The sequence below is a fragment of the Talpa occidentalis genome, unplaced genomic scaffold (genome assembly GCF_014898055.3).
Source record: "Talpa occidentalis isolate TD23 unplaced genomic scaffold, MPIMG_talOcc4v2.1 talOcc4.12, whole genome shotgun sequence".
Taxonomy (NCBI): domain Eukaryota; kingdom Metazoa; phylum Chordata; class Mammalia; order Eulipotyphla; family Talpidae; genus Talpa; species Talpa occidentalis.
Window position 1 is genome coordinate 12,839,904 of NW_023601212.1, and position 17,297 is coordinate 12,857,200.

At 41.3% G+C, this 17,297-nt stretch overlaps 1 protein-coding gene across 3 annotated transcripts in view; it reads right to left on the bottom strand.

The window, feature by feature from the left end:
- Positions 1-998: 998 nt before the first annotated feature.
- The window catches only part of ALG9 (ALG9 alpha-1,2-mannosyltransferase), a 68,333-nt gene continuing 52,034 nt past the window's right edge, over positions 999-17,297 (bottom strand). The window contains exons 14-16 of one of the 3 annotated variants that reach the window (XM_037505245.2): positions 16,714-16,844; positions 2,335-2,453; positions 999-2,049 (exon numbers count right to left, since the gene is read on the bottom strand). In XM_037505245.2, coding sequence (XP_037361142.1) covers positions 2,012-2,049; positions 2,335-2,453; positions 16,714-16,844 — 288 coding nt within the window. In that variant the 3' untranslated portion in view covers positions 999-2,011. Of the gene's footprint in view, positions 2,050-2,220; positions 2,454-3,921; positions 4,055-16,713; positions 16,845-17,297 lie in introns of those variants that run through there. The other 2 variants (XM_037505246.1, XM_037505247.2) reach the window with 2 other exon arrangements.

Here is a 17,297-nt window from a genome sequence, read left to right on the forward strand (position 1 = left end):
GTCATCCACCATGGAGCTCTATTTCTGCACTCTCTTATTTCTGCAAAAAGCAGAGGGTATTTGCCATTGTGAGGGACATACACTATTGGACTTGCAGGGATGGCAAGATTTTTTTTTTTAAGATTTATTTAATTTATTTATGCATACAAGAGCTGGGCTGTAGGCTGAAGATGTAGGGGTGAGAGGATCCATCAGAGACAGAGTGGGGAAGAGAACAGGTAGATCTACTGAAATACACTGCTGAGGGGAGCAGTAGGTGAGACAGGAGAGGTCTGCTGTGCCATGTGGGTCAGCTCCCTGCCCAGGGATTGAACTTGTGCTGCAGTGGCTGACAGTAGCTTAATAGTGCTGAGACTTAACCTCTTGCGCCACCAGGGAGGCTCTATGGCAAGATTTTTTACTGAAAACTCTCCATCCTATCCTGTAGTCTGACCATGCATGCCTATATTCTCAGAAAACCAGAATCAAGTGCTGAGAATTAAATATCAGTGATCTTCAAAACAGCACGTGGGTTGCCAGTCTATTTCCTCTCCAGCTATCATGCTATACTGTCCAGAACTATTGCCTCTCCAGGGTTTCAGGTCCATCCCAGAATTCCTTTGGATGGGATCCCAAAATAAGAGTTTTTATATGGTAATTAGCCATTTCTTCCCTTATCTTGTCTTTTCTCCCTTCTTGGGATCAGTTTCTTTTGAAAAGTCCTTCTCTTTATAAAACGAAAGATGGAAAATAGAGCCATCCTATTTGCAGATACTGGACACAATTACACTTAGGGAAATAAGGCACCTATAATGTAACCCCAGGTTGACTCTAGGAATGGTACTGATTCTGGATCCTGTATGGCTATAAGGAAGTGTAACTTTCCAACATAAGCACTCTGTTCTTGCCATAGGCCAGGCTGCATCGCAGACACTGGTGTGACAATCTGACCAACAGAGGCTAAAAGCTTCAAATAACTCCAAGAAATACAGAAAAAGCGTCTTCCTTAAAATAAAAATTACATTACCAGCCAGGTGTCAGGCCAACCTCATCACTCTTTCAGGTACTGTTTTCAGAGTCGAGTGAGGAAGAAAGAGAGAATGCTAGAGGGGAGAGCAGCAACCTGGGTCCAGACCCACTGCTGATACCCACTGGCTGTGTGAGCTGGGACAAATCTCTTCACCTCTCTCCTTAGTCTCAGTGTCCTCATTTGTAAAATGGGGGGAAGCCCACCTCCCTTGTCTACTTCACATTGTGACTGTGAGGATCAGATGAGATCATGACAAAGTGTCTTGTAAACTATGAAATACTGTATGTAAAGGTGGAGAAATAGTATGTACTTTCTACATTTTAATTGGTCCTTATCACGACTTATTTGATCAGAAGCACTTCATGCAGGATATGCTTTGAATACAGAACTCAAAAATAGGTGCTATAAATATATATTGGGTTGTTTAAAAAACTGGGGGGGGGGATTTTTAATTTCCTCAGAAATGGCCTCTGAATTCATTGCTTAAAAATCTGATATTATCCAAACCTATCAATTGATAGAATGAATTTTCTCCAAATGTGTCCTTTACAGGTATAGTATGGTTTGTTATTACCTTTACATAGAGAAGTCTTGAACTCAAGAAATAGCATGCTAAAGCTTAAAAAAAAAAACCAACCCCATAGAGTTACATTTTGTTGTACAATACAATAAATAAAATGAAAATGAGACATCCTATATCATGGATTCAGTCACAATTCCTCAAATGGTTGCCTTTTTCCTGAGATAGCTCCAGGACAGGGTCCTAGTCTTGTGAAGTACTTTACTTTAGTGTAGCTTAGTCTTGTTGGAGGTGAAAAGAACATGTAGGTTGGCAATTAGGGTGTGTTCATTTTCAGCACTAGGATTTCAACAAGAAGGTCTGCTAGGAGCTGTCGAAGAGCTTTGGTGGAGAAGACCACATGGCCCAAGAGAGACTTGCTAATTCTCGGATGACAGGCCATAGTGTGGAGAACAGCTTAACACAGCCGTCCAGAAGGAGTTTCAATTCTTCCTGTAAGTTGGTTCTGCTCTTCTCTGCTCTAGTAAGTAATTGAACAGAAGAAAAACAATGAGATTTGGAGCAATATATCTACCAGACTTTAGGGTCGTTCTCTGCCTACCTGTGAAAAGTTGACATGCAGAATAGAAACACAGGCAAAGCTGAACATGACTGACTTGACCTGCCCAAAGCACCCAGATTCCAGTACTTGTGTCAGAAGGTCTTTATTACAAGCGTTACAAGTGATGACCTGGAAGGAGCCAGGTCCTTCGAATCACTAGTGAACGGGATGGTTGTCTTTTGGGGCCACAGGCGTGCTGCTAACCTCCACTTTTCTTCCTGAGTTGCTTTGCTTTCCGAGGTTTGAGGATGGTGTAGTTTGCGTACACTGTATATTGATCTGACAGGAAGGGCACGTAGAATGCCCGCAGCAGCTTTGAAGATCTGAAAAACAAAGGCAAAAAAAAACAAAACAAAAACCCCAAAATACAAATTGATACTTGAGAGCATTTGCCATTGGTATTAAAAGTGACTAAAGGAGGGCCTCCCTGGTATCACAGGGGTTAAAGTCTCAGCACTATCAAGCTATCACCAGCCACTGCAGCAGGATTCAATCCCCAGCCAGGGAGCTGACCCACATGGCACTGCAGACATCGCCTCTCTCGCCCACTGCTCCCCTCAGCAGTGTATTTCAGTATATCTTCCGGTTCTGCTCCCCACTCTGGTGATCCTTTCACAGCTCCCACACCTCTGGCCTACACCCCAGTTCTAAAATAAATAAATAAATAAATAATGATGAAAGGAAATAAACTGAGAACCATATTTTCCAAAAGTAGAACATTAAAATCTGTTATTACTAGGACATCATAAAAAAATTAAGACCAAGTACCTTGTTGCTCACACCAACAAGATGTGGTGTGGCTTCCCCAAGAAGCCACAGCATGTCCTTCAGAATAGCTCTAGGTCTTTGCTTTGCATTAGAATACGCCACAGAAAAGATCCAGTTCAAGGGATAGAATGCTATTATGGAAATGAATTCATAACACCCAAATGGTTTCTGTCTCTAAGAAACTACAGAGATGTTAAATGCTCAAATGACCCTGACTCCAGCTCTAAGTGTTCCTGGAGAGGTGAAGAAAACTGTTCCAGCAATGCCTAAGTCAAAGAGAGAGTCTGCACACAAGCTCATGTTGTGACACGACCCTGGCAGGTTATAAGATATCCTCTCATTACTGAAATACAAGAACAGCTGAAAGCCTGAATTCTCATGACCTTGCGAAGAATGTGAAAAACACACATTTATTGAACATGTACCATTGGGTAGGCACTGGGAAAAGTACTTACACTTTTAAATATATTTAATCCATCCAACAGTGGATGGGGGAAAGGTATTTTCCCTATTTTGTAGATGGAAAATTGAGACTTAAAGTTGATTCAGTAAGTGGGCTCAGGGTCACACATTAAGTGATAGAGCCCTCAATCAAATCCAGATTTCACCCCACAGTCTGCATTCTTAACCATTATGATTTATCCTGCACCCCAGGAACAGGCTAACAGGATTCATCACCTCTTAGAAAAAGCAGCAGTGATAGTTTCAAATTCCATATGAAGTATTACTTACTGATTGTGATTTCTGAGTTTGAAAATGAAAAATTGGCCCGGTTACTGCCATCCTAAATGAAGTAGCTGAAGGGTGTTCCACTGCCAGTCCTAAGCTTGTAAATGTCATGTCAACGTGGCATTTGTACTGGCAGCCTACCCCTAGGCTTGGCAGACTCCTGCAATGCCTGCACACAATGATATCGTGCTTGGCATACACACCTCTCAAAGATTCTTCCCAACTGGGACGCTGGCAGGGCTCTGTGATCATCAGAGATGCACTTCACTTCAATAGCCAACAGTTCAAGGCTTTGACAGAGAAAAGAGGTTGCAAGATAAAGTGGGGCTTCTGCAAACAAAATGAACATAAAGGAGAAAGCACCTACCTTAGTCAAAAAGAAGTTAAGCTAGCCTTTCTGTCCAAGCTGCACAGATAAGGGGAAGGTCTGGACAGAAAGACATAAATGTAGTAAAGAATAGCTAAAACTAATTAAGGATTGTTTCCATTCCAGCTCATTCCACAATAAAAGTTTCATTAATACAGTAGTAGTTATTTCTAGTCAGCTCAGTCCTTGGTATAACTTTAGGTCTACTGGATGCCAATTCTAGTTTTTTTCTTTCTTGGACAATTCCTTACTATTTGGGAGGCTGTTGTTTCTTAATTTCCTTTCCCCCACCCCAGAGTCTTGCAAAGAACAAAGAGAAATTATGCTTATTCTTAAAAATACAATAAAACTTATTGTATCGTGTAACTATGGTCCATTGCAATCATTTGTACGTGTAAGGTACTTAGTGGTCTTATTTTTTTCTGTATCTTGGCTTATTTACAACTACGTTTTAGAAAAAAAGACTAATAAGAAAAAAGGAAGAATAATTAAATCACTGAAAAGGATGATGCAAAAGTGAAATAAACCAACACTATTGCATTATCCTTTTTTCTTATTTCATCGTCCAAAGTATTGCATCATCTTTCAATAAGGTATAAAAGACTGGCAACATTATCTTTGGGTTCTGCTTTTAGTTTTCACTGAACACAATTGAGAATTCAGAGTGTTAAGTTTTTCTGTCCATAAAGGCAACGAGAAGAAAACTTGACACAGGAAGACATTTCACAACTAGATGTCTGAGATGAACGCAAAAAGACAAATAGCAGCACTCCACACTGCAATGAAGATGGTGAAACTGATCGCAAGCAAAATTTAGACTATGGATCTTTAGATGAAAAAAAATATGACAAGGATTTTCTCAAATTCAAGAATTGGCTAGTGAACAATGTATTTCAAGAACAAAAAGGAAATAAGGTATTTTCATCCAGTTAGTCATTCAACAGGAAGGACTTAATCATATGCAATGTTTTACAACAAGAACTTGGCCCATACTGTTATGCTAATGGGGCATATGATCATATTCTTTCATTTTTTTGTAAATCTGTATGCCAAATTTGATTTGGTAAAGTTCATAAGTGAATGAATATTGCAGGCAGGTTCGTATACAAAGGTGTTGGAAGGCCATAGTGATGAAAAAAATTTTTAAATTCAGTGGTTTGGGCATTCTCATTGCTTATGACCTTGCGAAGATCAATGTTTGACTTATGGACCAAAGAGATAACTGATCTCGTACAAATTTATGAGACAAAGAAGTTTTCAAAAAATTCTTCGAGTTTTGCATTTGATGAAGCAAGTGCAAGGAGAGCCAGCAGTAATGATAAACTAGAAGCTACCGGACATATTTATATCTGAAATCTGGACTCAGGCATGTGTGAATGTATACATCACATTCATGTGCTCAAAACCAGGAGAACCGAGTAAAAAATTGGGGTTGTGATATTCAAATGAGATTAAAATTTCAAATAAAGCAGTTTTTTACTATCCTTTTAGAACTTTTTGGTACGTTATTTATAAAATAACTAGAAAATACAAAGAACAAAAGGGTCTGTTAGAAAGAGACAATAGAAATGACTGCTGCAGACCACACAAGGAATTCTAAAAGATCATTTCAGAAAAACAATCTTGGGATATACATGGGACACACTATTATCAAAAGTACTGACTACACTGAAATAGAAGAATGGCAATTACTGTTACATGCAAAAGGCAAGCTAATAAAAGGTAAAAGATAAAAAAGAGACTGGGACAAAATATTTGTGATATATATAACTAAGGGTTACCTTAAAAAATATATAAACTAACAAAAAGCAAATCAATAAAATTTGATAAAAAAGAGAATATATAAAGTGTTCCTGCAATCAGTAAGACTACTCACTAAGAAAAAATGACAAAGGACAGACAGAAACTGAGCCAAGAAATGTAAATGGCATATAAATATATGAAATAATGTTCATTCTTACAGTAATCAGGGAAATGCAAAACCAAATATAATTTTCAAAAATCAGATTTGCAGAAGTTAAAAAGTCTGACAGTATCAAACACTGGCCAGGAATTAGGAAATAGATGTTGCCAGTGGAAGTGGAAATATGCAAAGCCACTTGGAAAGGCAATTTTAGCAGTATCAAAACAGCAACTATGCTCTCCCTATAAGAGACCAAAGGTTTTCAACTCCGTACTCCTACCACTCTACTTTCTTTTTATAGCCCACTTTGTTTTTCATTTGTTATCATAGAAAACTTCAAACATACATAAAAGTAGGTGAATTACTTGTAAAAAAATTCTTTAAAAAAACAGTAGTTTTTTTTTAAACGAATTTGTTTAAAATAAATTTGAAAACACTTTAGTGCCTAATATGTGTGGGATTTTTTGTGCTGGTCCTAAAGACAGAAAAATCTTTGTTCCCAAAGGAATAATAATCTAGTTGGAAGAAACAAAGTATGAATGATGCACAACCAGAACTTAGCATATACTAAGTGATAATACACACATTCAGAAGAGTGGACAAATACTGAAGATGATATAAGTATGGAAGAAGTATTTATTATAGACATCATTTCATTTTCCCAATCAACATTCCAAGGTACACCAAGCAAGAAAAGCAACTTACCTGTCCATAACTGAATCTAGGACATCTTAGTTTTAAGTGCTGTCCACTGAGCAACAGCTAGACAATGACTTAAACAAAATCCAAACTCTTTCTCAGAGCCTACAAAGCCCCAGAACCTGGCTTACTGGCCCTACCTCACTGTGTCCCACTTTCTTGCCCACCATATTCCCTCCACACCAGCCTTTTGATTGCTCAAGACTGATTCTTGCCTACCTGAGGGCCTTGGCACTGCTTTCCTGCCTGTGTCCGGAGCACCTATCCACTCTGTTTTTCTCATGACTGAATCTATCTCATTTTTCACTACGCAGCTTCAGAGTTACCTTTGAAGAGACCTTCCAATCATTCCAGGACACCCTATGTTCCCACTTCTATCACTTTCTCTAGTGTGTGTGCGCATTATATTCTCACAATTTATAATTACTTAATTATTGTTTTACTCTTTTCTACCCAACCCACACCCCCAGATTTCTGGGACCAAGTAAAGCCTGCTTTACTTGCCAATAGCACATGGTCTGACACAGTGTTAAAAAACAAGTGATGGCAGGAAAGAAGGGTGGACAGATAAAGACATTAAGGAAGGGATAGTTACACAAATGAGATCAGAGTTTTATTCCAATTGGCTCAACCACAAGGGACTGAGCACCATGTCAAGCAATGGGTCAAGCAATGAAGGACAAGAAAGAGCTTCTACTCTCAATGAGGAAGTATAGTTTGCTTGAATTTGTGGTCTGGAATAACCATTTTGCTGAGGACAAGCATGGGACTGACTTGGCTATGTTAAGGAACCCAAGCAGCATCCTCATTCTGCCATGCTTCCTCAGGGTACAATCATCAGAAATTCAGCATCAAATGCTAGGTTTAAGAAGAAAAGAGGCATTTTCAGATAAGCCTGAACAAAACTACTATCAAGGTAAGGATTAAATATAAGGAGTTAAGAAGAATCTATTTATCACTAGAGCTTGGCACTGGAAAAATCCTTATTAGGAGATGAACTTACTTTCCTGCTGCAGATTTTCCTTTAATAGTATTGTCTATTTTTAACAAATAAAGGTACTAATTTCTTCTAGAAGATGAAGTGAGGAAACAGTCAATATACACAACCTCTGAGTAGGAGGGGAAGATTCTATAATTTTTTTTAGCCAAAAGAACAAGTTAGCTTGAGTTCTTCATTTCTAACACTATAGCTATTGTTCTAGATTAATTTCTTTACCATCAATATGTTGAACATGACTGGGGCCTTTTAAATTTGTTATACTGCATTGTTGCTGGAAAAAGGGAACTCAGAAAGGTTATTTGCCTTTGTAAGAGTTGGGCATTGGAATAATATGTATGTGTGCACACACATTCATCTACATGGAAACAAAGATCAGAACAAATTAGAACAAAACCAACACCTATCACAACCCATACAACAATGTCTGTTAATGAGGTGAAATGCCAAAGTATTGCCCTAGGGGAGCAGAGCAGCACAATTTAGGGAGACATAAAACCTGTGCCTCTATCCTGGAAACTGAAATACTTCTCTCCCAACAAGGAGGCCACCCAAGGGATTCAAGAATGAAACAGACCTGGACAAATCAATTGCCTGAGTAGCATAATTAGCTGACAGCTCAGAATGATTTCTAATTCAATTACCAGCCCTATTTATCAGGGCTAGGGAGCATTCTGCTGTGGAGATTTAAATCTGCTCTTGCTGACGTCAATGGAAGACTGGTGCCAGTCCCTGGTGTCCCCAGTTCAGCAGGCACAAATGGAAATGTCGGGTCAATTTTTTCATTTTAAAAAGAAAACATCCTAGTACTCAGGTTCTCGCTTTCCTTTTTATCCATCCATCCATCCAAACAAGAATATCCCCTGTGAGCAAGTCATCTAGCCCACTGCCAGTTCTCTTTCTCTTTTTAAGCTAGCATCTTCCCTCCCCCACTTAGCTCACATTTCAGTGGCAGACTCTGGACAACCCACAGCACCACAAAACTGGCCTTCCACAGCTGTCTTCAGTACGGAAGAGTCAGAGTTGCCTCAAAACCTAATCTTAGCACTAGTCATCTCAGAGTCCCATAGCAAAGAATTTATAAACTGCTCAAAAGCTGGTATGAGGTAAAAAAAAAAAAAAGTAACTTCTTAATATTCTTTCAAAGGGAAAGGGAGTAAGGGCCATTACCCTGATGGCCAATAAGTAATGCAGATGTGACATTTATAACTCTTTTCCATCAAAGAGAAAGGGACACAGGAATTACTTGCTATAGGATACACTAGAATGTCAGACCCTTGAGGATAGAACTTTATCTAACTGCTGTATCTCCAGCTTTCAAAACAATGCCACAGAAAGTGCTCTACAAATAACCTGTGAATGAATGACTCTGCCCTGACTCTTACATCACATTGCATTTACCTCTCTCCCTTCTGGAGATATTTTATCTTCCACAAGGTAAAGGCAATACAAAAATCATATGAAGCTCTTCTTTCTCTTTCTTACCTAGCGATTCAGTCCTAACCTAAACCCATGACCAGGTGGGGCAGAGCAAAATAGAAGAGTACAGTGTGTGGGGCAGAGGAAGTAGCTGAGGTTCACGGGGTGTTAGCAGAAGTGAGATGTGGCAGCATTCACACTGGCAAAGAAAATACCAATGCAAAAGGTAATCCCTCCAGGTTCAGTTCACACAGGGTTTGCTGAATTATCATGACCCATGTGAGCAGAATGACATGTAATTTTCAGGAGGTATGTCCAACAGACTTTTGACATCTAGTGAATGCATTCATAGTTTTGACTATTTGGTGGCAGCCTCCAAAGAAGCACACAGTGCAATGACTTGGCAGTCTGCTCAGGCACACACTGGCAGCACAGGGCTGCACCCAAGACTGGTGGGAACTACACAGCGAATCATTTCGCTGGTTTGTGGCCCCAGTGAGTCATCTGATATAACATCATAACCTCCTGACCAGTCACCTTTTGCCAACATTCAGAATGAGGGAATTAAGGATTGCTATTAGGCAACCAGCCATTTTATAACCTGCAGTCCCAGTCAAGGTTGCTAGTGAAACACTTTCCAGTCTTTTTTTGATCTTAAAATTACTTAGAAGTGTAGGTATATATGCTACATTCATCATTCCTATAGAAAAGAGACACCTAATAGCATTCGAGAAGGTGTCTTCCCCTGTTCTTTGAACCCTCATTTGGGCTACCTCTATGTGACAAATACTAAGCAGCACCGGAGGCCACGTCAGGTATTTGATTCTAGCCAATCTTTATAAAGATAAAATAAACAATGAGTATACTTAAAGTAGTTTGGCCATCTTTATTTTACCAAATAAGGACATCTGAAGCTCCTGAAGTCCTTATCTCCTCCTTCTTTTCTTTTCTATTCTGTAATAAATCTACTTTTGAGAATGTGACATACATGAAATAATTGAAAAATATTTTCTAAGACCCCACTATGAGCTGGGGGTCGTAGGGAACCAATAAGAGATGGGTTCTAACTCTCAAGTGCTTAGAGCAAACACCTCTGATGGCACCAGCTGTGTGGCCCAAGCTAGCTAAAAGCAGGTAGCCATCAAGAACACAGCATGCAGGGCCTCCCCGGTGGCACAGCGGTTGGGCGCTGGGTTGCGAGGCTGCCCGCAGCCTCTGCAGCGCCGATTCGATCCCCGGCTGCTCCTCGGCCATCGGAGGAGGGTCCCGCATGGCGCGCAGACCTCTCCTGCCGCCCGCTGCTCCCCTCAGCAGTGTACTTCGGTCCTTCTGCCTGCTCTGCTCCCCGCTCTGGCTCTGGTGAATTCTCTCACCCTCCCAAGCTTCTGACTGTACCAGTGCTTGTATGTATAAATCAATCAATCAATCAATAAATAAATAAATCTTTAAAAAAAAAAAAAAAAAAAGAACACAGCATGCATTCTTCAAACCTGAGGATCTCAGTAACATAGACTTAGAGCACAGATGGTCTCGAAGTGTCATTTGAGAACACTAATTTTACAGCAACAGAAAACAGACTATCTGAGCTTCAAGAGAGTAAGGTTCATTCTTCTTTAAATGGCAGCGTATCTCAATCTTTAAGTAGTTGAAGAAAATAATGAGCAACACACCAGTCTGGTCTGTAGCCAAATCTAGTCTGGGGTTGATCACGCTGCCAAACGAAGGGTCTAGGGAAAATATCTCAGGGAGAAGGAAAAAAGGAAAAGCCAGGAAAGAAATGGAAAGCACAAGAGAATAATGAGTAGATAAAGAATGAAAGATGTACATAAACTCTGATCGCCTCCTCCCTACAATTCCTCAGTGTTCTTGGCATAGATGAAAGAGCTGGAGACACCACTGTGATTGACGTGTAGGGAGAGACAAGCGTACTTCAATTACTGGTGAGGAGGGAGAACTAATTCTACCCAACGGATTTGAACACCATCTGAAGCATGTCAAACTGTTGGCCTGCAACCAAATCCCGCCATGGGGTGCAGTCTCCCTTTCCACCTGGGTAGTAAGAAGCTACAGATGGAAACAGCCTGCTGGACTATTTTGTGTACCATATGTCTCTTCTGCAAGAAGCCTTTAAAAAGAAAAATTTCAAAAATTATCCAATTTGTATGAAGAATGGCATCAAAAGAGCTGTGATGGTTTTAAAACATGTCCATAAATTCTTTGACACGCCTATCAACAAGGAAAGATTAACGCCTCTCCCCCTGAACAGAGGCTACTCAAGTGGTTTGCCTTCAATGACCAGAATGAGGCAGCCCTTGGGTAAAATAAAAGATATGTGAATTCCAGGGTTAGGTTATAAGGAACGATGTCTCTCTTGGAAGCCAACCACCATATTGTAAGGAAGCACAGGCCACGTGGAAAAGCCATATGTAAGTGTTCTGGCTAACAGCCCCAGCTGAGATCTATTCAACAGCCAGCAACAGCCAGTGTCAACTGCTAGACATGTGAGAATGTCTCTGAGTCGCCTCCAGCCCCAACCGCCATCTGGTGGTCAATGCCCCCAAACTCTAAGAACTGCCTCACTGAACCCAGTTAATACCCAGAACCATACGGGAATAATAAGCAATTCTTTTCTATCACTAAGTTTGGGTGGGTTTGTTATTCAGGAATAACTAGAATAAAAGCTTCCAACTAATTTGTCCTTTACAGTGATTACTCCAACTGTTTTATATTCCAGAAATAATCAGTTCTGCTTGCATTGGGGTTAGTGCCTGGGGACACAATGACTGACATCAACTGGACTATCACATAGGACCAAAATGGAAGGACAGATGCCACAGACTCTACTGGGTTCATTTCTTCTTGGAAGCTAGAAAGAAAGTCATAATCTCAGCAAAACAAAAAACCTCCACAGCTCAATGGCACTCTGGTGGGTTCCTGTGAAAGAACACAAGCAGAGCCTATCAACACAGCCCTGCCTTACTGCTATAGAGGCCCTCTGACTAGAAAACCTCTCTCTCCTACCATTCCAGCTAACAGTGTTGCTTTTAATGCCACACTTGCACTGACACTTCACCAGAATTATAAATTTGCTGGACTTAGAAATCCCACCTTACCTAAATCTCTCTAAATTATCTCAAGTCCCTAATCAAGCCAGCCTAAAATTCAGTTAGATGAGGCTAAAATGCTCCCAAACAGGAAAGAATAAAATCTCACAATCCAGCAACCAAAGGTGAAAGTAAAGCAAGCAAGACAAAAGAGAACTATAATGAAGGAGGAGAGAGTGGGCAGAGAGAGGCAGCGTGAAGCAGTGGCAGGGCCTCCTGACTTATTTCCAAAGCTGTCACAGGACCTGTTGCTCACAGAGCCAACTCCAACATCCTGCAGAGGCATTTCCTACCAGGCTCCACAGCCAAACCTCCTCAGCACACTGAGAAAGAACCCACCGCTGGGCTGCTGACGTGCTGCCCTCCTCACACCCCTCTCGGGAGACATTACATCCACCCACTTGTCCAGCTATTTTACACAAGGAGCAATTATATTGCGCTTCAAAGGAAAAGTCCTTGTTGATTTTAGAAAGTATGTAATACGAGACAACCACAGAGTGGGTGGTGTACCTGGCTTAAAAAAGTGATAGGGTATGACAGGTGTTCTTTAATGAGTATCTCTGAGCTATCAGTCTCTGGCTATAGGCTCATTTAATCTTTATAACAGAGGTAGCTAATGTCTCCCCCATTTCACAGGTGAGAAAAAAAAAGTGATACTGTAGAGAACACGGAAGCAAGACAGACATAGCCTGGGAGTTTGAAAAACTTTTACACAATCAGCTAGAGAGAGACATGGCAAACTCAGCAAGAGGAAGGTATGGCGATGGTACCAGCCGTGCAAGGGGTGAATGAAAAGTGATTATTAAGGTCTTATGCCTGGATCCTCTCTCAAACAAATGGAATCTGGGGGCTCCAGTCCTCTGATAAAGCAGTCTATCAGGGAAAGAATGGACGGACATCTGGGCTACCATTTTCCAAACAAACTGACAACACCAAGCCCTGTTTAGACAGTCCCTCTCCATTAATGTGAGAGTAAAAAGCTTTGCTTATCTTCCAACAACTTCAACAGAAAATTAGCCTTCTCACATATCTGTAGATCATCAAAATTGCTAAATCTGTACCAATCAAATTATTGTACTGATAATCTTCAGGTTGTTTCTCTCTGGAGCTGAGTCTCCACTGACAGACATGCATTTGGGATAAGAGTGCTGATAGTGCTGATAATGTCTTCAAACAGATTGTTTCCTTCCAGACATCTGAGACCCATCTAGGCTACCCTAAGGAATGTCAGCAAATTAAATCAAGCAGTAAACAATGGGCAAATCCATATGACAAACACAGATTGGGCAAAGGAGATATATCTGTGTGCTCCATGCTCCTGCCCTGCTTTCTGGACAAGACCCTGCATTTTGGATGCCCATATATCTCAGTCTGCCCAGGACAGGGGCCCTTTTACTTTCAAAAGATTTTGATCTAGATGATAAATATATGTTACTTTACCCAGTAGCACATTTAAACCAGCCAAAGAGGTTAATTAAGCTATTCTTTACTAACCCCGTGCCTATCAGAGTTCTTTTTATTTTATCTTTCTATTTGTCCTCATAATTTTTTTCTCCTGAATGACAGACATGATTCTTTCTTGTTCAACCTGTTCCTGAAGACCACCTGCTTCAGGAAGCCTTCGTGATACATGCCAACCTCCAGAGTTCTCGCCTTTCTTTGAAGTTCCAGCACATCACCTGGTATCTAAGTTGCTTTGTATGTATAACTAGAAAAGTTATACTATGTAAGGGCACATTATTTTTTTTATACCTTTGAATAATCTAGCTAGTTAGTAAATATTTTCTGATTTCCAAGCTTGCCTAATCAGCTGGCTTTAGGACACAGCAGGAAGCTGCCAGATGCCTCTCACTGCTGACTCCTTCCCACACGGCTCCTGTGTTTTCCTTTAAAGCACTTAACACGGGTTGGAATCATCTATTGATTTGCAAGGTCCAAGTTGCCCAACATATTGTAAGGTCCAAGAGGAAGGGGAGTTTGTGTACGCTGTTCATCACTGTACACCCACAATCCATCACAGCACTGGGTAGTGATTAATACATATCTGCTGATTGGATGGATGTCAGCTGGATGGATAGATGGATGGACAGGTAATGGCAGACAGGAAAAATCTCAGAGTAAATATAAAGAAAATAGATTTAAATTTTAGGGAGCCCCTAGTGGCGCAGGTGGTTGAGTGTTGCTCTGTTAAGCTGTCCACAGCCTCTGCAGTGCCAGTTCGATCCCAGCTGACCAGGGAGAAACTCACATGGCGTGGCAGACCTCTTCTGTCTTGCCCGATGCTCCCCTCAGCAGTGTATTTCATCAGTTTGCCTGTTCTGTTCCCCGCTCTGTCTCTGGTGAATCTTTTCACCCTCCCACACATCTGGCCTGTACCCTGGTTCTTGTATGAATAAAAAAATCTTTTAAAAAAAAAATAAATAAATTTTAGGGAGCCATATATTTAAGAAAAGAACGCTAAAAAGCTCATTTGGCAATAAAGCACATGCTTATTAAGACCTTCTCCCTTCCTCAGAAAGACTCGGAGAGTAAGCATTTTGGCCCCTTCTGGTCTGAAGCCTAAGGCATGAGTGATCAGCAAGTGCAGGTGGTGTCACTATTTCTCCTGGTTAGATCATGTGCTGAGGCACAAGAGCCACTGTTGCAAGAAGCCAGAGGAAAGGCTTGAAGGCACTCCAGGATTACGCTCCCAAGAGCACAGCCATGCACCCCTCCGCGGGCCGGCTCCCAGACACAGCCTCTGACAGTGCAGTTGAACTTAATCGGCCCAAAGTCAGCAACGTGAGATGTCTCAGGGCTGACAGTTATAAATTGCTGTGGCAAACTGGGCTGAGGGCTCCTGCTGCTTTTGCAGTTATATCAATATATACTTGGAAATGCTGAGGAAGAGAAATGTAAAGGAAATCAGCATAATTTTGGAACCCAGGGCAGCCTAGTCATTAACTGAAAGGCCTGACATTTATATAATGCTTTAGGATTTAAAAGCACTTTCTTGTTTCTGCTCTGAATGAATCCTTATGACATGCCCATAACGTAAATAAAATATTATTATCTCTGTTTTACTGATGTGGAAATTCGGGAAGCAGACAGAACCACCAGCAAGTGGCCAGGACTAAATATATGCGCAGCCTTCTGACCCCCATGCTCTTTTCTCTGCACTTGGCACCCTCAGGTGAACTGTACCTTTTCGGTTCTTAAACCAATTGGTTTCTTTCTTTCTTAGCATAAAAATTATGCCCTGAATACTACTTATGGGACATGGACAAAATCTCTGAAGGCACTCCCAAATAACTGCCCCCATCTCTCCATCGAGGTGCACTCTGTGGGTGAATGGGACATGAAGAAGCAGCAGGCATCAAGAGAAGAAACAGGACACATGAGGTGGTAACGTCAGGGTCTGGTCTCTATAGCCAATTCTGCTTGCCTTGCAAAAGCCTCTGCTCAGGGGGCATCTCAGCTAAAGAAAGCAATCCACAGGAAAGACTAGCACTGCATTTCAATTGCTGTAATGGAAAATAAACACAGGCCACTGAAGAAAGTCGTGGGTTTTTAGCACCTAAAATTTGGCCTGACCTTTTTCTGTGTGACTCATCTTGTCTCCTGAGTCTACCCCCAATTTGCAGTCAAGATCACTCCCTCATTATCTCTCACTTAGTCGAGCAGAAGAGCCTCCTAACTTGTTTCCATGCTTCCCTTCAATCCACTTCCCACACTGTCACCAATGCAATCTTCAGATGTGGTCTTGTCTTGCAATCTTCCTTGGTGCCTCCCACCCTAGTCTTTCTGGAGTTAACCCCTCCCTCCTATACTCCAATAGCTCTTCCTCTGGACTGCATCTCCTCAGGTAAGCAACCTCACCAAGGGCAGCAGTCTTTTCTGCCCACTGTCTAAAATGTTAGCTAGTACTCAATATCAAATTGAGCCAGGTGTGCTTTATTTCTACCCTTAAATTCTAGCTTGTTTGGGAAGCAGGACGTTGAGAAGGCATCAGCACCTAGTATCTCTAGGAAAGGCATTGGCATGGCACAGTCTCCCAACCTGTCACCTGCTCCCAGCTGGCTCAGAAAGTGCTGAAGAGAGAGGCCGGCATCATCCCTGACCAAGTGCTGAGCCTGAAAATAGGGAATATGAACTTCTAGCCTAGGGGTTAGGTCTCAGTGCTATCACCACCATGGCCCACCGAGATGGCCTGGGTTTGATCCTGGCCAGGGAACACCCACATATGGTGCAGCAGACCTCTCCTGTCTCACCCGCTGCTCCCCTCAGCAGTATATTTCAGTAGATCCACCTGTTCTGCTCCCCACTCTGTCTCTGGTGATCCTCTCACCCCCTGCACCTCTGGCCTATGCCCCAGTTGTTCCATGCAAAAATAAATTAAAAAAAAAAAAACTTAAAAAAAAGACCAAAGTTTAAAAAAAGAGAGATTGTTTAGATTTTTAAGGAAACTGAACAAGAGATAGAAGATGTGTTTAAACCCAAATAAAAAGAAAAAGATGGCTATTAGAACCAGCCCAGGACTAGAAGTTACTCAATCCTCAATTCCAATTTTTGCCCTTACTATAATCCTGGTACATCCCTCAGGGTTAAAGCAACATACCTCGAAGCATCAAGGAATGGTCTGTAGGCCAAGTTGATCCATTCTTCTTTATTGGATGAATATCTTGGCTCTTGGGGTGTTTCTCTTATGGTGTCCAAATCCACTAAGTAATGGCATTTGCTGATGTCAATCTGTAATGGAGAAAGGCCAACTGTTAATCAGTAATCACAAAGGTCCTTTCACAGTAGGTAAGAAACATTGACTAAAACCCTAAGAATCCCCAAAGTGTTTCAGAAAAACAAACATCCATGTCCTCAGACCATGTTACTTGTGCTCTTTCCATGCACCTAACATGAGTATTGGGAAGTGACTTAGGTCCCTGAATTGTGGGGAAGACATGCATTCACCTAGCCAGCTAGGTATGTAAGCTTTGGGAATTCTGATACTAGTTTGGGTTATAAATCCCTGCAGTTCCATAGACATTTCTGAAGCTACCACAAGTTTATAACCTGCCTCTCATAAATCTGCCTTCTTCTGCTCACTATTGTTCCCCTCCACTCTATCATGTCTTATTTCAAAGAGACAGATCATGACAAAAAAACAAATGCAACTGAGGAACACTGACTCTGCTGACAGAATCACGT